This window comes from Lagopus muta, chromosome 23, assembly GCF_023343835.1.
Source record: "Lagopus muta isolate bLagMut1 chromosome 23, bLagMut1 primary, whole genome shotgun sequence".
NCBI classification, from domain to species: Eukaryota; Metazoa; Chordata; class Aves; order Galliformes; family Phasianidae; genus Lagopus; species Lagopus muta.
Window position 1 is genome coordinate 457944 of NC_064455.1, and position 20884 is coordinate 478827.

General features: G+C 48.0%; 2 protein-coding genes across 3 annotated transcripts; both read right to left on the reverse strand.

The window, feature by feature from the left end:
* Window positions 1–7097: 7097 nt before the first annotated feature.
* On the reverse strand, window positions 7098–10436 carry HMGN2 (high mobility group nucleosomal binding domain 2). Its single transcript, XM_048969150.1, has 6 exons — window positions 10182–10436; window positions 9524–9568; window positions 9172–9201; window positions 8822–8872; window positions 8378–8473; window positions 7098–7962 (listed from the first exon to the last, which is right to left on the reverse strand). The coding sequence occupies exons 1-6, from the start codon at window positions 10194–10196 to the stop codon at window positions 7927–7929; spliced, it is 273 nt and encodes a 90-aa protein (XP_048825107.1). The 5' UTR covers window positions 10197–10436; the 3' UTR covers window positions 7098–7926.
* Window positions 10437–11826: 1390 nt separating this feature from the next.
* On the reverse strand, window positions 11827–20564 carry DHDDS (dehydrodolichyl diphosphate synthase subunit). Of its 2 annotated transcripts, none has more exons than XM_048968998.1 (9): window positions 20464–20564; window positions 19183–19262; window positions 18144–18260; window positions 17387–17529; window positions 16370–16486; window positions 16093–16194; window positions 15343–15457; window positions 14496–14603; window positions 11827–13390 (listed from the first exon to the last, which is right to left on the reverse strand). In XM_048968998.1, exons 2-9 carry the CDS (start codon window positions 19243–19245, stop codon window positions 13154–13156), a joined length of 1002 nt encoding a protein of 333 aa, XP_048824955.1. In that variant the 5' UTR covers window positions 19246–19262; window positions 20464–20564; the 3' UTR covers window positions 11827–13153. The 2 variants fall into 2 exon arrangements, with proteins under 2 accessions (XP_048824955.1, XP_048824956.1); XM_048968999.1 differs by lacking the exon at window positions 20464–20564 and adding an exon at window positions 20049–20455.
* Between the last annotated feature and the right edge of the window lie 320 nt (window positions 20565–20884).

Below are 20884 nucleotides of genomic sequence, written 5' to 3' on the forward strand. Positions count from 1 at the left end.
TTTGGGTGCGTGCGTCCCCTCGTTGCCATTCTGTAACTGCTCAGAAAAGATCATTTCATGTTTTCTAAGATGAAAAGCAAGAAGAATACTCTTATCTTCTTTCCTTCAAACTCTGAGGGCTTCCACATGGTAAGAAGCAGCCTCTGTTATGCTGTGTTAAGCTGGGGCTGCATCTCTGCGGCTGCAAAGAGAGGAGGGTGGTGCTGCTCAGCTGTAAAGTCGTAATTTGTCACCCGGGGGGTAAATAAAAGCTTCAGTGCACACTGCTTCCTACCGATGAAGGTGTTCTATACCAGTTTTGCTAGAGGCAGTCAGCACTTCAGTGTGTTCCATCTCTGGAAGATAGTTTGTGTTTTGCTGCTGACTTCAGTGACAGCAAAAATGAGGCTTGGTTCTTGCAAGGTAGGTAGAGGCTTCTTTCAGCCTTCTCCTGCAGGAAATCAGGTGTATGCTCCCAGCACTGCTCCCCAGAGTCCTGGCCACACCTCATTCGCCCACTCAAAATCTGCACAGACTCATTTTCTCCCCCAGTGTGAAAAGCTGCTAACACAGTTAGAGATGAATGACCTATGGCAGCATCCCAGTATAAGGCATGGTGGAAACAAGGCCAGCATGCTGGGAATGGGTAATAAATAACACTGCACAATGTTATTTAACTTAAAAGTCTTCTATCAAGTACGAGGACACCGGAGCACCAAGAACACAGTGCTGTTAGCACCCAGTAACACCACATGCTTGTTGAAAGGCAATATTGATCAACAGAGATGGGAACAGCTTTTGGCAGCTGTTGCCCACTCCTTGGAAATTAATACAGAAGTCAGTTTCTGCTGGTTTAAGGTCCCTCCTTGCAGAGCACTGGGGCACTCTTGGCACGAGCTCTTCTGCTGCTGGGAGCATTTCAGGAGGGGCAGATACAGGCCCTGTCAGAAACACAAAAAAGCAGCAGAACCAATGCTGGTGAGGTGGCAAAAATGGGAATAATCCCTCTTGTGAGTAAAGCAGGGTATTGCATAGAGACTTGCGTAATTGCTGTGCACGGGAGCTGCTGCTGCACTAACTGTACGCAAATGCAAAGAGGCCACAATTCCGTCTGTGTGTCTGGTTCTGAAACCGGCGCCCTTGCTCTGTGCCCAGGCACCATTTCCTCCCTCCAGGCATGAACTACACACCTTGGATAGCAGAAAAGAGGTCACTGCATTTCTCACTGCACAAAGGCAGCGTGCCATGAAGCTGAGCACTGTGTGAAGGACCTCAGGGTCACACTGGGGCAGTCTATCTTTGCAGTCTGGTTACTCACCCCTGCAAGTCAGGCATTGTATATAAGCTAAGCTTGCAGAGGCCAATGCGCTCTAGCCCACCTACTATGCCCACTGAGGCAGCCGTGAGGCTCACCACCTCAGTGATAGGAAGAAAAGGTCTATCTGGTCTGAGTTTGCTTTTTTTTTCCCTTCCCCCTTCAAACTTGTGGCTGGCACTTCCTTGCTTTGTTGATAGCAATAGTTCCTTTCATGAGTTCATCAATAAACCCAATTTCTTAAGCATGCCCACACAAGTGGTGAGGGCTCTGGTCTGGTCGTTTTGCACATCATTAAGTAATCACTGTAGGCTTATTATCTAGGAATTAGCAGGGAACTGCGACAACACCAATTTAATGGAGACATGAATAAAATCTTGTATTTTCCAGCATGGTGCTCACTCAGATGTCTCTGAAACAACTGATCTCAGTGTTGCTGTATCTTCTTTTGTCAGCAACTGGAATCCTTGCCTTCCTGTAATTCTGGGTGGTACTTTGTCCACTATATCCAATAAATCCACTGAGCACAGTAATCTCTGTCCAGATCAGTTACTGAGAATGGAAGAAAAAGAATTACAGGGCTGGGTAACCAGAGGCTGATCTTCAAGGAAATATCACGAGCGTGTTGAGTGCTGCACATGCCATCTCTCCAGCTCTTGTAAGCAGCTGCTTCCTTTCCAGCTTCATGCACCGCTCCTTGTTAGAAGTAAACATCGAAAGCAGGTGTTAGAAGGAGATAACCCAATAACTGAGGTGTTTCACAACGTACAAGGTTAAGGACAAAGAGCTTTCTGCAAGTGGCAGTATTGCTTCAGCCCAGTACATATGGGAGGATGTCATTGTTAGAGCAGACAGGGGCATTAGTGCAATGCTGCTAGAAGTTGCTAGATAGCAAAGTAAGCTCTGAATTTTACAATCTATCCTAAATTTAGTGGAGAAAATTCAAATGCACTTGGATGCTGGCATACAAAAGCAAAGGGAAACATGACAAAAAGTACAGGAAGCTTTGTGATGAAGTATTGTTTCTTAGTATGGTACAATCATCTCAGGTTGAAGATTCAGCACATCTGACATAAAACAGTGCCAACAAGCCTAAAACTGATCAGGCTTATACAATAGCTATTTCAGTCCGGGTTTAAGATATAAAGTACCTCTTGTCCAGCTGAGGATAGGTGAGATGGATAACCAGCTTAGGCTTATGTGGTCAGGACGTGTGTCACAGCAGCTGCATTGCTTGAGGAATAAAGGAACGGCCCAGTGACTGTCGAAATGAAATCTGAGAGGCCTGTGTTCATGTTGCTGCCTGTGAGACGCCAGCAAACCTGCACCCCAGCAGCAGACTGCTCTGTGTGGGCACCGAGCAAAGGCGTAACAAAAACTGCAAAGCGTGGTTGGATGGAAACATTTGAAAGGATGCAAAAGGAGACTCGCTGCTCAGGTGATTCCCGCTGGCCTAACGCGGATCTTCTGAAGCTGAACGTGGCCGAGGAGAGCGGTGGAGAAGCGCTTCTCCCGCTCCCAATTAACGCACAGAGGGGCTGCCATCTGTGGGCTTCCAGCTCTGATTCTGTGTTTCCTGGTACCACCTTGTGGCGAAGAGAAGGAATGAGTCGTTAACCGAAACGATAAGGAACCGAAGGGCGCTGCGGGAATCCCGCTTGGATGTGACAAGAAGGAGAGGCTGCCAAACGCCACGTTCCCCTGCCAGGTGGCTTACCTGGAAACCACGGCTATTTTCGCAAGGGAAATGAACTCCGTATCAATGGAATTTTTCTTCCTGGATTTCTGGATGAATTGCCCCCATGGAGCTAATTGGGTCACGCCACGACTGGGAACTCTGGGCATTTCCAGCCCAGGTGGTCCAACAAAACCCCAAATCACAGCGCCAATCTCACGCATTATCTCTAGAAAGAAAAAACAAGCAAATTGACTCAAAAACGCAATTTAGTGGGATAGCTGAGCAGCAGCAATTGAAATCCACTACAAAATCTGCCATCTAGAAGAGGAAACGCGGGACGTTGGGATTTTGAGCATTTGATAGAGGAGCACCACGCCTGGTACCTGTGGTGGGTCGGAAGGTGGAGAGCAGATGACATCCCTGTGACATCCGGGCCACCAGCAGCCACTGAGGACCTCTCCTTCCAACACATTTTCTTCTCACGTTCTCCAGGCTGTTTTTAACACTGAAGGCATAGATCTCACATTCAGGAAGTTTCCCTGATGTATTCTTGTTTCTTTCATCACATCCCATGTTCTCTGGTACCCTCAAAATTCTGTTTGCAAGAAGACAGTTAAAAAACCCCAAAACAATACCCACAAAATATTTCCTTCATATATGTATACATACATATGCATACTATATATATAAAGACCATTCCACAACCGCAGGGTTCACTTTGTTCCTGAGAATCCAGACTCAGAGGGAAATCCCAGACTCCAAACTCTCCATCAGCCCTCACTCAGCTGAGCTGCTCTGCCCACAGCCCTCTTTGGGAGGACGAGGCAGCGCAGATCAGATCCATGTCACTGTGATCCGAGCGCCTTCCTCACAAATCTGTAAATCCTCGAGCTCCTTTCCACTTGGCCCCAGCACCTCAGCCCCACACTCGTGTCCCAGGTCCCCAAGTAGCACCTCTTGGAAAATACATACATACAAATATATACATGTATTTAAGGACTGCACGTCAAAAATGTTCCTAACCTCAGCTTACCAAAGCTCTATTGGCTGGTATTTCCTCCTCAGCTTCTACTGTCACAAATCCTTCCCACCCACTGCAAAAGAGGACAGATGTGTTGTAAATTGTCTGCTTAACTCCATCTCCATTTCATCTTTATGAACTGGAGGATAAGGAGACATTTCTCAAAAATTATAGTTGGTGGTATTAGTCCCTGGATATGGTGTCACCATATCTGGGATGATTTAGGGACAATGAAATCCCTGTGCTATCAAGCTCAGTGATTCTTCTGACACAAACGATCTTGCAACTCAATATTCACTGTGAGCTCCTGCTGAAACACGGCCTCTTTCCCATCCTTGTTCCTTTTCATACCACCCATGGCAGGACTTGGCTGCAGTGCTCCTGTCTCTGAATATAATTAAGCTCTTGAACACAAGATGAGAACTTCTGCAGGACTGCGTTATTCTGAAACTGAAGGCTGTTAGTGCAGGGGCACTGCTCTGGGAGGAGCAGGGCACGGGTCTGTGGTTCTTGGGGAGTCCTCCCAGCACAACCTGGTCTACTTCTCATGCTTTCTTTAGCCCACAGCCCACTTAAAAACAAATAAATGACAAAAAATGGAGGTTCTGTTTCCCACTTTCACTTTGGACTGAAAAAATAAGCTGAGAAACGACTTAGCAGCACAGCTACTGATTTTATAGGACTTTACACCACACGGGTGCACAGACACTACTGCAAAGCCTGAGCCTTACTCAGAAGTGCTGAACCTTACTTTGCCTTCCTGTTGTCCATGGTGAACGTCAGGATCCTGGATGCAGCTGTTCCCCCTTGCAGGACAACAAATCCAAGCAACAGGTTCAGCCCTGAACCAGAAGAGCAAACCACGCTCTTCTGAAGATGAATAAAACAAAGGTGGGAAAGGTATCAAAGCAGAACAAGAAGACTCCTGTGAAGTGACAGAGGATGTTCAGAACTTGGGTAATTAGCAGGGAGACAAAAAGCTTTTGTGCCGTATTCAAAGCACGGGGCACATCCAATGTACCCAGCACTACTCTGACAACACAGCACACATTTCAAGACTCAGCTGTCTGAAGTGAAGCGATGCAGTATTTGGATGTTACCAGGGCTCCAGCCTTCCAAAATTCCATTGCTGGCCCTCAGCCACCCAGGAGAGCAGCACCCAGCCGCAGCAGTCACTGCTCCACATCACACGCACTTTTCCACGTAGAACAGTTATGATTTGACAGAAAAACTTATTTTTAGCTTGAGGCATTCTGGCAGCTGGAGATGCAGATTTGTGGCTATTCTAACCGCTAAGCATGCGTGCGGCTTGCAGCACAGCGTTGTCTGCTCTTTAGCTTTTAATTTATGGAACTAATTAGTTGGATTTACCATCTTCAGTGTCTCCTACCCTCTATTTGCTTAAGGAGAAAGGATGAGCTCTGCGTGTCAAGTCAAGCCCCAAAAGACAAAAGAACACCGCTTTCAGCACGAGGGCATGCCAGTGGGAACCAGCTCAGATGCAGCAGGAGATTGTGACCCTGCAGCACCAAATGTCACTGTGCAGAGGGGCAGCTCCCCCCATACTGAGGTGCAGAGCACCCACCGGGCTCAGGACCCAATGAAACTCCTTCGAAGCACAGAGGCGTTCGTTCCCACTTGACATCCCGGCCAGCAGCAACCCCTTCACAACTCATTTGGAACTGCTTGCTCCCTGTGCTCAGAGGACAGTAAGGCACGGGTAGGATAGCTGAAGATTTCTTCAGTCTTGCATTATTAAAGCATTTAATTATTAATCTAATTACACTGTTATTGGGTAAAACCTTAATTTTGTTGTCCAGAGAGCACTTACAGCATCATCCAGGTTGAGATTGAGACCATTTCAAAACCTCAGGGTTCACTTGGCACCCGCGACTCAGTGGGAAATCCAACTCCAAACTCTCCACCAGCCCTCACTCGGCTGAGCTGCTCTGCCCACAGCGATCAGATCCTCTGTGGGAGAACAAGGCAGAGCACATCAGATCCGTGTCACGGTAATCTGAGCACCTTTCTTGGGCATGAATCTGTAAATCCTCGAGCTCCTTTCCACTTGGCCCCAGCACCTCAGCCCCACACTCGTGCTCAGTGCTGAAGCAGAGAACTCCCTGATGTTACCCATCTCTCTGCAGCCTTTCACTGGCTGCATTCTACTTTTCAGTCACTTAAACGAGTTCTCAGGAATTTTGTCACCCCCTTCTGCACTGCTGCTACTGGGTGGGGTACATACAAGATTATTAAACCTTATTAGCTTACTTATCTCTGCTAAGGCAAATGTAAGATGTTCCAGCCGTGGTAATGCAAGATGGAAAAATAGCTCTTATCGGCTCATTTTTGTGTTTTCTGTGCTCTCGAATACCTCTGGTACCGCAGACACAGGATACTTCTTGGTTTGTAACTCCTCCCTGCTTTTGTTGGATTCCCCTCCGGAAACAGCACAGGTTGGAACAGGCACTGCTTCATCAGGAACTGCCACTCAGGTCCCAGGGAAAACCAAGTCAAGATGGAACGTTTTTTCCATCTCCTAAAGTTGCTGAAGGAGGTGTTTGCACATCAGGGTTTTGGTGTGGCTCTGCTCTTTACTGTAAGTAGCGACCATAAAAACGCTGCATTTTTACTTAACAAATCTTACTTCCTGCTTAGCCACTGCCACAGCAGTCTGCACTTGATTAGCAGAAGCAACAATGTCTGAGCTTGAGCATGGAAATCCAACACAATCAGTTCCACGGAAGCCATCTGGTTTCACCAGGAAGGAAACCTTACCAAAACCAGTTGTCTCTGCAGCAACTGGAAGACTGCAGCTTCTCCCCTTTCTGTGCAGTCAGCACAAGGTAGATGCTATTTTTTAAACAACAGCAAAGAGAAATTGTCTCAGCAGACCCACACACAGGCTTCAATCCGGGCCTCCTATTAAGTCAAGACTTCCAAAACACCGAGCAACAAAGGTACCTTATTTAGCTGCCGGGTATAAAAACCCTGCTTCTCACTGGTGAATTAAAACAGAGTTAATTATCTGAACGGAAATACTTCAATTCTTTTAACCACATTAGAGATCAAACAACGGCAAGAGAAATTAGGGAGGCATTAAGAACAGTCCAAGCCAAACCGTATCCAGCTTTATTAAAGGTACTTTTCATAAACAATCATGGTAATTTAGGCAGGACATGGGCTACAATCTGCAACATTTTACAACAACTGTCAAACTCCCCTCCCTTCAAGGACTACCCAAACATAGAGGCTGCTATAAAACCGACAAATCTTCATTCTGTATACTTGCAGAGGGAAATGTTTAGAGTGAGGGCGGACACTTTCACATTTAGCGTGTTGTTTAACAACTCTTCACAAATCTACCCTGACTTTGCGAGGAAAAATTAAAAACTGCAGATTCCTTAATCTGTAGATCCACAATATGAAAGAGGAAAGCAGCTCCTTTTAGAGCTATTATATCCCAAATTGAACACCAGAAGTCCAGATCACCTGACAATGCATTTAGAGCAGTGAGTCCCAACATGCCGTTCCTGCCGTGAGAGGCTCTAGGCATGAAAGGAAACGCAGAGGGCACCGCAAACTGCAGCTCTGAGGTTGGCAACAGGCATCTCGGGAGCTTCCGTTCACTCTGATGCGGTCCAGAAACGGAAGAGGTGTGCAGCACAAAGGAATCCCTTCCTGCTCCATTCAGGAAGAGTCCTAAAAACTGGGAAGGGGTAAACTTGAAAATGTAGGTTCCAAGAAACAGATTAAGTGACATTTGTCCCACTGCCCCCCCCAAAAAACACAACAACAAAGCGGTCTGTGTGCTAACAACATAGCTTAAAAAAAAGTAAAACAAAATTCTGCATTGTTATAAAACTTGATAAAAAATAGTATTTCAAACTGTACAGTCACCAGAAGTACACAGTTATCAAAAATTCACACATTTTACTTGGCATCACCAGCACCTTCGGCTTTCTGTGCCTGAAAGAAAAAGTGGAACCAGTCAATACACACCACACACGCACCAAAAAACAGTAATTTATTTTCCCGAGTAACAATTCTCTGAATAGCTGAAATTTTGTCACTGTAACTTTTAACCAAACCAAATTAAAGGTTGCAAAAAGTAACCTGAAGCTGCTTTAGGACCTGCTAAGTTTACACCACCTCAGAAAAGACTAAAGGTAACTTTTCACTCAAGTACTTCAACCAGTAACTTGTTACCAACTGAGCAACACAGCTCCCTGCATCCATAGCTGTGCTGTCAAGTCATGATCAACAGATCTAAATAATTGAGTGATAATTCATCTTCATCATCACAAGCCTGGGCTTGCCTATGTTTGATACAGGGAACAGTAACTTGCTGATGTACCACACTCTGCTAGAGCTGCTGTTGTACCTGGTCTGTTTTGGCATCTCCATTTTCTGCAGGGTTGTTTCCCTCCTTGCCAGCATCAGCTTTCCCCTTCTTTCCCTTGGGCACTTTCTCACTCTTCTGTCGAACGCAAACGACACACAGCATTACAATTATCAATAGTCATTAAGCCACAGGAATCCAAAACCTAGCATGGTAAAACCAACATGGGATGTTAGCCTGAAAATGAGCACAACACCCAATGTTCACAAGTTTAAGACTCACAACTGCCAAGTGCCATCCTGAACTGTTATCAGTCTTAGGTTCTTTTAATGCAAGTTTAAAACTATAGCAAAAACTTTGTAGAAGTGACAACACATCCTGATGCCACCACTCTGATTCCAAGTTCTAGGGTACCAAGACCAATCAGTGGACAAGTCTAAAGCTTGTTTCTCACTTACATCTCAAGAGCAGCACAGAGCAACTCACCTTTGGAGCTGACTTTTTAGGTTTAGGCTCTGGCTTCGGAGGGGCAGGTTTCTGTAAAAAAGCGTAAGAAAACCCAATCTATGAATGTTACTTTATGAGGAACACAAATACATTAAAATATTCACCCCAACTGGTCTACTTTTAGGAAAGGAAATCTAAACACTTGAAATCGAAGCACTTCCTGGATTTGCCAGTGATCTGCCACTCCCCCAGCACACACAATGGGGCAGTTTGTTACACCAGTCTCTTTCTTCCAGCCCAGCAAAGCGTCTCTGAAAGCCCACAGCTCTCACAGCCACAGTACGTAATGCACAAAGCTAAGAAATGCTGTGCCATCCCAGAATACTCACAGCAGATAACCTTGCCGACCTCCGCTGTGGCTGAAAAAGCAAAAAGATTGCATTTAGTGTGAGGAAATGTAAACCACTGAGTATGAGTTCAAAGCAACGGAATCCCAAAAGTCAATGTAAAGTTTCCAATTCTCGAGGAGCATGGGAACACCCTGCTGACATCTCTGCTACCAACCGGCAGAAGTTAGGCAGTTTTTCCTGGGTTAAAAGCAACAGGCAACGCTTTGCAGGGCAGCATCCAGCAAAAGGAACCCCTTCTGCCCCTGCTTCCCGGTGAAAATATCACTAAGCACCACCTCCCACCCGCAAACGTTCCCCGATCCAAGTTTTCTCAAGACGCCCAACTTCTTACCTCATCCTTAACTTTGGCCTTATCGCCCTTGGTATCTCCTTCAGCCTGCGGGGCGAGACAAGAGCCGTGCCAGCCGGTCCGCGGGGCGGGGAGGGTCGCGCCGGTCCGCCCCGCCGCAGGGGGGCGCTGCCCCGGGGGTGACTCTCGGCCCCGCGCGGGGCAGGGGGCAGCGCGAGGCCCGGCGGAAGCGCGGCCGCGCCCCCCTCCCCGCCTTCACGGGGGCCCCTTCGGGGAGGCCCCGCGCCCGCCCACGGGCGGCGGTTTTGGCGGCAAAGCGGCGGCGGCGCGCGGGCTGAGGGAGCGCGGCCGCTTCCCGCCCTTTCCGCGCGTCCGAGGGCAGGGGCGAGCCGCCCCCTCCCCCCTCATCCCGCCCTCCCGCCAAAAGCAGCCGGCTCCGACCGGTCCGCGCCGCGCCGCGCCCCGCCCCTCCCGGCCGTTAGCCCCGGCGCGCGCGGCCGGTAACGGTCCCGCCGCCCGCCCCATCCCCCCGCGGCCGCCGAGGCCGCGCGGCCGTTACCTCCCCGAAGGAAGGCGGGGGTGGGGGGAGCGCGGAAGGGAGAAGGGAGGGGTGAGGCGCGTAGTCCTGCCCACCCCCCCCCCCCCCCCAAACGACGGCGGGGGGAGCGGGCCTCGGCGCGGGCCCCGCGGTGCCACGTACCTTTCTCTTCGGCATAGCTCCGGGCGGCGCGTGTGTCGCGCGAGGAGAGAGCGAGCGGAGGGGGCGGGCGGGGGCGGGCGGCCGGGCTCGCTCGGTGGCGGCGAGAAGCGGGGGAGGGCCGAGGGGGAGAGCGGGGCGGCGCGGCGGGGCTGGCGGCCGGCTCGCTGCGCTGGCTGCCGACCCCACTAATTTGAATCGGGTGTTTATAAAGTTTTATATAGAGCCGGACGCGGCCCAACCGGTTCCAGCCGGATCCCCGCCGCCCCGCCAGCCCATTGGCCCACGCGGGTCACGTGGGGTGGGGCCAGGCGGGGAGGGGACGGCGGGGAGCGCCGAGGAGGTGGCGCGCGCGCAACTGGGCCTCACCGCCCCCCTACCGCGCTCTGCCGCCGCCTTCCCGCGCGCCGCCTCGCGCTGCCCCACAGGCGGGAAACGCGGTGGGGAGGGGGCGGCGGCGGCGCAGGGCCGCGCGAGGCGCGCGCCGCGGGATGCCCCGCGCCCTCGGGGCTCTGCGGACGGCCCCGCTCCGCGGCGCGCAGCGGAGCTGTTCCTTCAGCACCAGGCGCGGGGTTGCGGCTCCGCGGATTCGGGGCCCCGACGCTGCCGGCATCCTGCGGAGCGCTCCGGGAAAAGGAAGGGGGAACTTCGCACTCCCCCTCTCCCGTCTTCTTCGAGGAAGAGCTGAAACAGAAGGGAGACGATGAGGCAGCGCACCTTTGAAAGAAAGAAAAAAAAAAAACAAACCATAATTCAATAAATTTTGCTTTAGAGAGATTCGCAGGTGGTGCAGCGGAGCACCTTTCTCTCAAGGACAGATGGACAGACACACGGACGCACAGCCACACACCACCCCAGCCCTACAGCTTTCCTTCCATGACAGTCAGTGCAAGGCTGACCGGAAAGATGCGCTCCTGAAAACTCAGCTTTTGCCGTTATAGCTCACACTGACCTTATACTGATGCAAAGCTTACAGGAAAATTTGCATTCACTCCCATAACTGACACAGGTGGAATAAAGCTCAGAGGCAACAAGCCCTCCTACTGCTTGCAAAAACTCTCATGCCCTGCCTCACCCCCATCACAGCAATGGCTTTTACGAAATGGATTAAAACTGCCCCTGCAAACCTTCTGGATCTCACACCCTGCAGTTACCACTGCAGCCACAGTTACACTCCTTTGTCAGGAACGAGCACTGGAGCCTTGGTCACTTGCAACATAGCCAAAAAAATTCAAGGCAAAAAATACATCCTTGGATAGAAACACTCCCTGCATCTGCCTTGCAAAGCAGACTGGAGAGTGCTTCATCTCATGGAGAATGAGTTATTTCTCCAGAGAACTTCCCAAAACCTGCAGAGAAACAAAATAAAATAGAGCAGAAGTTTAAGTTGACACCTCCAATCATCCTCCATCCAAAGGACTCCTTGCTACTTACACGAGAGGACGCACGTGCACAAAGCCTCACTCAGCCCGGTCCTGGGATAGCAGCTCATTGCTCACACAACTGGAGTAAGAATGAAGCCTTCAAATCTTTCCCAGCCTAAAGAAACCAGATGAACAGTCTGCCATAGGTTAAACAACATGGTAGATCTGGATGCCAACTTCATTGCACTTAAGAATATAAAACTATGTGGTTTTAAACGTTAAGCTTGTTTTTAAAATGATTTGATATGAATATACTTTATTCACTGCTTGACAATGTAGTTATCCTCTTCACAATCACATTCAAAATGCTGAGTTTGCAGTATGTAAAAGTCCTTTAAGTTTGCATTTACTCATTTTCACCTGGAGGTAAAAAAAGAACACTTTGAAAAGAGCAATAGCTGATACTGCTGCACCTGTACGTGCATCAGAAACACTTCCTGTTGTTTTCCACTGTAGGGACGGAAACCAGAAAAAAATTAGTGACAATCAATCTTAGAAACTAGCTAATCCTCCTCCCTGCTAAAAGAGATTGGAGAAATAGCACCCACAGCTGTTCTGGCCACTCCCATTGAAGTCAGCCGTACAGCACTTAGACCATTTTGGCTGAGGTCAGGTTTTGGCTACTGCATTCCTGTATTCCCAGCCTCATTCCCTTTTCCAGGGTGTCTGAAGTCCTTGCTCTTGAGATCTCAGATGATTTTAGCATAATTTTCCTATCACCTAGTTTTAGTTAACTTTTCCTTTGTAAGCCATGACATTAATTCCTAAGTAATTGTTTCTCCTCACCTCTTTGGATCATTCCCCCTTTTTCCTGAACACACTGTTTCAACATCACCTTCTACATTTGGGTATTCACCCCCCCCCAAACACACTCACTCTGCTGGGAAAGGATTGCAGGACCTGATCCAGTTCTTCTTTTTCCTTTATGGCAAGGCTGACAACATCTCACTTTACCTCTTTGGAAACCGGGAGCAAATATATCAAACCCTGCTTAGTGAGGTGGGGAAAAGACAAGATGCTATCCCCAAGCAGGCAGTGGGGAGTATCTCTGCCAGTGCTTGGCACAGGGCTCTCTTACACACCTTTCTGTCTGTTGAGGAAGGAAGTTGAATGGGAACACAGAGGAAATCTCACTAGATTTACTACTACAAAATCACAAGAAATTCAAGTCCAGGCTGACTTTATATGACTGAAACAGTTTGCCTGGGCTAATCCATGAGGAGCCCGACAGAATGGGAGGCTTGTTTTAGTTAATTCCTTGTCATCAGTACATCAAGCAGTGGAGATACAGTGAGGTGCATGTATTCTCCCTCCATCATCAGGGACAGGGAGGCAAGATAGAAGGACGGCATTACCTCCCTCAGCAGCATTCACAGAACTAGAAAGGTTCACAGTACTCTGTCCCTGCCCTTAGACAGGGCCAGTGGGGACTCAACATCCTATGGCAGTCCTGCATCCCCACAGCAGAACCACCCCAAGTGAATTCCTCTGGGCAGCAGCTATTCCAACACGATTAAATACTGCCTTCCCAAGAGCCACCCAGCATGTGTGTCACGCAGACACTGTACATAATCTTTCAAAGAAGTCCGCTCTCTTGTGCTCTAGTGCCTGTAGAAAGCCCTGGATTCTCTCCTCCCGCATGGCAGTGCATTTTTGCAACAGTGTCCGTCGGCGCCGAGAGTCTCCATGGGATGCAAAACCCTCCTGCTGCAGCTTCTTTGTCACATAAGCCTGATCCCTTTCCATCTGTTGTTGCTTCCTTTCCTCCATGTAGGAGTCTCTGGCCTTCTAGAGTGAAAAGCAGTAGAACGTTAGCACTTCACCAGGCCTTTCAGCTCACCTGTATTACAGATACAGGGCAGCACAGGCTTCGGAAGAAACAGCCTCTGCTTGGCCATTGAGCTGCAGGGCAAATGAAGAGTGGCTTTGTGTGTGCTCCTAGGCAGTGTGCTCAACTGGTTGGAGAAAACACGGGGATATCCTTCAGGACCTTCTACTCCAGATAGATGTCTGCTCAAGGCACTAACTGCTTGTTGAAATAGGCAGAGGTCATGACTACTTGCGGAAAGGTCCTCAGATATCCATATCCGGAGGAACAGAGTACAAGAATACTTCAAACCACAGATGTACACACAAGCCTGCCCGTGTCATCACAGAATCTTTGCTATCACTCATGCAGCAGCTGAAAGGTTTTAGGGGATTGAGAACAGTGATTTATAGGGCAATTCTTTTAGCTCGTGATCAACTGTAGATCTACCTAGCTTTACAAAAGAGCAAGAGTGGTCTCAACATTCCTAAATGTCTGTGTTCTAATAATTTATGAGCTCAAGACAGAGCAGGATGGGCAGCAAAAGGTAAAGGCAGTAGCCCTCCTTGCCTACCTTTTAAGTACTTGAAGTATTTCAGCAGAACATCATTTTTGGATTTCTTCTTATGTACATCCTAGCCTGTAGTCTTTAACACACAAACTGAGAAGCCCTCTACTGTTGCATGAAGGGATATTAAGGGGAAAAACTGGGCTTTCAGATGAGGAAGGAGTATCACAGAATCACAGTAGTAGAATCAGAGTAGTAACTGTCTGGAGCTAAACTGGCTGATTTTGCTCCACAGCAATGAAGACTGTTTACTTGTTCTGTCCTGCCAGATGAGAGAAGATGTTTCCAACTGGTACAGTGAAAATAACCAGTAGAAACAGCAGTGACCTCAGATAATTTAGTTGTTCCTGAAAGCAGAGGAATCTGTCCACATGCTAACACATTGTAACAAGACACAGGAGATGCAACGCATCTCACATTGGCTGCTGGTACTGCAACAAGGTCTTAACTAAGCTCACTAAATGAACAATTCCTTTGTTCCACTTTGCACACTCTCACCTGATCTCCAGCTCCCTTACCTGTAATGCATTATAGTTCATCTGGAACCGAAGGATAGCCTCACACAAGTTCCAAAAGGAATATTCTGGCCACAACACTGACTGAAACACCAGGCATGAATGGGATGTCTGCAGAAAGCAAGATCACCAACAATGTTATCATCTAGCAAGGGAAAAAGAAGTCATCAAGATGCAGCTCTGATGCTCAAGCTACGCCAGCTTCCCCACAAAGATTTTACGTAGGCTGTTTTAACAGAACCTACTTAAAATTAAGTAAATACCAGCCAGGATAGTTTGAAATTGCACTATGTAATGTCTATCTAATAACTATTAATGCTAGAACAGAAGTTATTCATTCATGTAAAAATACCTGCAGAATTCTCTCCAACGTGACCCTGGCCTTTATAGAGGCATTTTTAATAGCTTAAGTGCCACAGATGTACAACAAAACTAAAATAGCAACACTGGACTATCAAAGGTTGAGTTAGGGGAATAACATGAACATGATCAGGACATGTAATTTAAGCCATTTATCAAATAACATCTCATGATATTCCTTGCTGTCCACTCATGGCATTTCAATTGCTTAATGAATCTATGAGTTGTGGTATGCTGTAGATATTCTAGAGCTGAAAAACCCAAGCTTTCAGCTCTAAGCATATTTTTGCCTCTCAGTATTTCAGGTAACTGCATTCATAGAACTACAAGAAACAGACTCTTTAGAGGTGCCCCTGCACTCAGTCCATCCAACAAGTTATCTAAGCTCTGGCAGAGAAAATGGAAGAGCCATCATCATCATCACACCCAGAGACATACCACTCACTGATGCAAAGATGGAACACTTAATGGAGAAAACAAAAACTTTTACCTGCCAGAGCAGGAAATCACTCAAGCGGACCTCTCCAGAGGTTCGAATCAGGAGGTCTGGGTCAGGGGAGTTGCTGGTATACAAACACTTATCAAGCAACGATTCAGACACATCACTGAAAGACAGATGCATCTTTTTAAGGCCGCTTTCCTGATCTAACAGGATAGCAACAAATCAGAATTACTAAGCATTTTTATTACGACAGAACTACAGATTAAAATCAGGTGGATGGGACTGTACCGCTGCCCGTCATCAAATGTTTCTGACAGACTGGGCCAATTTCAAACACTCTTTCAGCCCCCTGAGCATCCCCCGATGCTCCGGGAAACATAAAACAGTGGTAGAAGGACTGTGAAGACTTCCATCTGGAGCAGAGCTAACTACTCCTTCTCCTCCAGGGTACAGGAACAGTTCAGTACTCATGATTCATCTGTTGTTTGACCTCACGGCTGAAACTGCCAACTGAGCAGCCCAAAACTGCAGTATGAAATCTGTCTTCACATTTAAAGTAACTTAAGATACAGACCTGCCTTCTCTTCTGCCTTAGTTGTGTACCTATCACCATGGTAACTGCAGTAATAAAAAAAAACAAATATTGCATAGTAACTTGAAGTCATTTGTTCCAGTTGGACTGGTTCAATTGGATCTATTTAAAAGCCACTTGGTTTCTGAGAGGTTAGTATTAAAGCGTAGGAGGAAAGACAGGCAGCCTTTATCTATGAAGCCTCACACAGAAAAACAAAGAGTTACCTGGGTTCAAGCAGTCCTTGCTCTACCCCCCAGGCCATCTCCCTGACAGCATTGCTGATTTCATGTCTTGATGTGTATGCAAAGCAGACATTTAGAAAGCACCTGAAAAGAGGAAAAAGATGTGGAGAACCTGGAAGTAAAGAAGGTCCACCAGGTAACAAGGAGTCTATCTAAACTGTTATGTGATTCTTGGACCAGGAAAAGCTACACCATGTCTGACAGGTGTACCTGACAAGCAGAAGGCAGCATGAGGTACCTTGAACTCCATGTTACTTACTTGTTGTAGTTCCTGGTTGCCATCACAGCCTGGGCAATCAGCTCCTGAATATCCAAGGGTAGAAGTGGCAGGTCCCCGAGCACACGGATACACACACCATGCTTCTTCAGGTTCTCCCTACACCCAACAACAAGAGTGAGGACTGCAGAAAACAGACCAGCCCTGATTGCATGACTGCCACATCTTTGCATAACATCCATCAAATGAAAAAAAGCAGGCACGTAGCAGGCGTAACTTCAGCAAATCTCAGAATCAGACAAAGGCATAACAACTAGATGTTTTTTGAGTGTTAAGAATTTGCTTGGGTTTGATCATCCCAAATCCTTCCCTAAAGGAAAGATGATCATTCCCCATACAGGTTTCTCAAGTGCAGACATAACCAAAGGACTAGATAATGATCACAAATTAGGCATGCCTATCTGAAGTTATGAAAATCCACATACAGAAAACTTAAAATAAAACCATAGGCAATAAAATAAAACTCTAGGCAACTAACTAATAAAAAAAAAAACCAAAAAACAGAAAAATAGCAGAATTACTGATTAACACAGAATAGCACAAATACTTTCTGGTCTATCGCTCAAGAAGAGCTTACTTGGGTAGAAACTGGGCAACTAGCTACCTTGAATCGTGGGGCACTGCAGTGCTCAAACAGAACTTGAGACAACCAGAGCAGTGCACACGTGCTGTCTTCTCCCACTCATGTGCCTGGCTGTATACCCTCACCATTTACTTCAACCATATAAATGACTATTTCACACAGCACTTATCTGTCAGGCATGGGGAAACAATTACAACCAAGGTACTGTGCAACACTGCACTGTAACGTCCCTCCCTGCTCCCTCAGACCTGTACTAGTTCCATCCACATGCTCCATGTGAACTAGTTCTCCAGCTCTAAAGTGGGCCAACACTTGATGTGCCCATATGTGGAAGTCTCAGGTTGAGAGCTCTCCCTTAAATATGTCATTCTGCTTCAGTTCCACCCTGTAGGAAACAGCCACCAGAGGATTCTTACTGTTCTTCCAGTAGGCGGCTAAATTTCTGCCTTGCCAGATCCATTAGTCCATCCACCTCCTCCTTGGATCGTTTAAAGTTCTCAATACTAAAGGCATAAACAGTGACCTCCCGAATCCCCAGATTTAAACACCACCGCAGTGTCTGCAAGAAAACAAAAACAAAAGTGAGATCAGTAGCCTTGTAATCAGATAGGTCCAGAAGGCCCGTATCTGCAACTGCCAGAGCTGCCGTTTCCCACTATGCTAACACTGTATTAAAAATAATAATAATAAACAAACAAACACAACCATCAGGACCTGACAATGATTCCTGTTTAAGAGAGTTTGATTCACCTTAAAGAAACAGATGGAAAGTGTCACCACCTAGGATGAGACTCCATGATAGAGATGTGACTAATCCAGACAGCAGAAACAATTCCTGTAGACAACGTGATAGATTAAGTAACACCACGATTTTCAAAGCCTTTTCAAAGCAATTCAACTTGCTTTTCAGAATTAAGCTTCAAGATCTCCAAGGCAGACATTCTAATCAAGTGTAAAGCAGAGGAAGAACTAAGCAATCAAGACGACTCAGCAAGGTAACAGAATGAGAGAGCTGAAGTCAGGCCCATGATGACTAATATCAGCTGCAAGCACAAGTCTGGCTCCAGTCAGGGAAGAGAAGGAATATAATGCATCAGTAAAGCAGTAAAGGTCAGTTACCAAACACATCACAACTTCAGTACACAACTCAGAGGCAACAAAAACTCTTCCCACCTGTGCCAGCTTATCAAAGCCCTGCGAATGTCCTTGCTGCCTCTCCACGTGACACTTCTGGGCATAACGGCGATTGCCATCCATGATGAAGGCAACATGCTTGGGCATTGGACCTGCCTAAACACAAGGAGAAACAAGGACAGCCAACAGGCAAGCGGGCATCTTGCATCACAGAGCGTAGTCCCACCACTGCGGAAGCACCCTGCATCTGTGAGAGTGCACTGAGTTTCTCCCAGCTTAAAGCCTGGAGCTTTAAGATTAAGATGCTGAACACCAATCTGGTAACTCCAGCTTAGGCTCCCACTAAAGATGTCAGCACTGACAACGGCCCACACTGAAAAGGCAACTTTGCCCACCTCGTTTCTATTTCATGACAGAGAACTGCAGTACTTCAGAGGGAGAACAGCACTGTCACTGCACACCTTCCTTCTGCAGCCACAGGAGAAGGTGCACAGAGTTGCATGTTGCAAATATTTTTATTTCAGAGTTCAGGGACATTTTCACAGACAACTCACGTCTGTGAAGAAAAGTGAAGTCATGAGACCTTCCTCCCTTTAAGGTAAGCAACTCTTTTCCACTGACCTCATTAGGCCTGCACAGATCCTTCTGAGAAAAGGACAGCAGTGCCACTTCCAGGACTCTGCTGAGCCAGGACAGAATTTCCCAGGAAGTACTGGGTTTTTATTCCAGTCAGCAGAAACTCAGTTTCATTTTTTAGATCTATAATCCAACTACCTCACACTCTCCCTCCTCCCACGTCCTGCCTTCATCAGCAATGGCTTAGAACCTGGAAGCCTGGATGTGTAAGCTCATTATTGGCAAGCACAGCTTACTGCATTGCTCATTTGCAAGACCACGCTTAAGTAATTTTCCATCCCTGAGTACTACTTAGGGATGTAAATGCAGTGCCAGCATTAAAACCTACCCTTGCTAGCAACACCATCTCTCTCCAGCAGATCAGTCAGAGATATTTGCCAGGGTTCCAAGTGGCACTCTGTTAGCTACTGTTTACCATAGGCAACCAAAGTTCAGTCCTTACCTTAATTATGTTGGCACAAAACCTCTCAATGATGGTCAACTCGCCTTCTCTGATCCACGACATGTCTTACCAAGAATTCTCTTACAGCAGGAAGATGAAAATAAAGGGTTAGAGGTACAAAAGACTCTATCTGAGTCCAAAGCAACACTATATGGGATCACCTTGGAAAAATAACCTTTGACTATCCTAGAGCCCTTTTTATCATTTGGATCAGCAGACAATAGGGGAGGTGAATGGATCAGAAATTAGCTCTGGAATTTCTACCTGTATGTCAAGATTCAGTGCTCTACTAACTGATATAAAACTAAAACTCTTACTGCTTCTACCTCAGAAACAGCTGCTGAGCTTGTACAGACACACAGCAAACTCTTGCATGACATTGGACCACCAATGAGCTAGTCATGGAGCAATGATTGTGAAATGACCTTCAGTGCTTTTGTACTGAAGTTGTTGGAAACCCTGCAAAGCAACCATCTAAGCCACCAACCAGCCTGCTTCACAGATATCACTTTACAGTACGATTTCTTCTCTTTTACAAGTAGAACAAAATCAGCCTTTAGAGTTTAAAAAGCTCGCTTTTCACCAGATCAAACATAAATATCTGCTTTATGCAAACAGGACATAACAGTCTCCTGACATTCCACATTCACCTCCATTGCGCTCAGCCCTGACAGATGCGTGCAAAGCAGTGCTGTGGGGCAGCAGGGCTGATGCGACCGCCTCGTAAGGAAAGCAGAGCCAAACCGCAAAGTCAGCACGCCTTCTCCACACGTGCATTCTCTGTGGTGCCCTCAGAAAGGGCCGGCCGGCCACAGATACGGCCGCAAAGCACGAAGGACCCGCTGGAACATGAGCTGCATCCATACCACTCTCGAATAACTCGTCCTAAAAGCACCTCTTCTCCCAGTGCCGTTAACAGCAATCCGTCTTCCACAGAGATTTCGCACAGTCACTTTTAAAAACGCTCCCGCAAAGCAGCCGCTGCCCTCCAAGCCGAGGAAAGCGGCCCCAGGAGGCCGAGCCCGACCGCAGCAACACGGCTCCGCCCGCCCGCCAAGGACAGCGGGGTGCTCCGGCCCACGGAGCGAGCGGCGGGAACAGCTCGGGCTCCACGAGGCGGCCCTCAACCTGCCGCCGGCAGGGGAGAGAAAAGGAACGAGGCGGCACAAACCCGGCCTACTGCAGAGAGCAGCCTCCCCCCAGCCCTCGGGGTACCGCTATTGCTGCCGCTATTGCTATTGCTATTGCTGCCCCGGCCCCTCCCGGCCCGCTGCCCGCTACCTGCCCCGGCGGCGCCGCCTCAGCCCCTCAGGACACTGACGCGCCCTTCCGCTTACGTCACCCACCCGCGCATGCGCAGACACGGCGGGGAGTGTCTGGCGCGCATGCGCACGGGGAGCATTGGTGGTGGTTGGAGGAGGGATGCGGGGTGCTGGGTGCTGGGTGCTTGACGGCCTTGGGGCGGAGGAGCTTCGGGAGCGTAGAGCTGAGACTCTGGAAACGGGCGGCTGGTAACAGAATCACAGAATCGCAGAATGGCCAGGCTTGGAAGGGACCTCAAGGATCACGAAGCTCCAACTCCCTGCTACATGCAGGGCCACCAACCTCCACATTTCATAGCAGCCCACGCTGCCCAGGGCCCCATCCAACCTGGCCTTGAACACCTCCAGGGATGGACGGGGCATCACAGCCTCTGATGAGG

Bases quoted from the DNA above. Each gene is read 5' to 3' on its own strand.
- HMGN2 (XM_048969150.1), bottom strand. The intron at 8,474-8,821 runs GTGAGTTGCTCT...TGCGTTCGACAG, and splicing joins CTAAAAAGTCAGCTCCAAAG to AAGAGTGAGAAAGTGCCCAA. The intron at 7,963-8,377 runs GTACAACAGCAG...TTTTTCTTTCAG, and splicing joins GAGATGCCAAAACAGACCAG to GCACAGAAAGCCGAAGGTGC.
- DHDDS (XM_048968998.1), bottom strand. From the start codon at position 19,245: ATGTCGTGGATCAGAGAAGGCGAGTTGACCATCATTGAGAGGTTTTGT. The intron at 17,530-18,143 runs GTGGGAAGAGTT...GTTTTCTTGCAG, and splicing joins GCTTTGATAAGCTGGCACAG to ACACTGCGGTGGTGTTTAAA. The intron at 16,195-16,369 runs GTAAGTAACATG...TCCTCTTTTCAG, and splicing joins GCAACCAGGAACTACAACAA to GTGCTTTCTAAATGTCTGCT.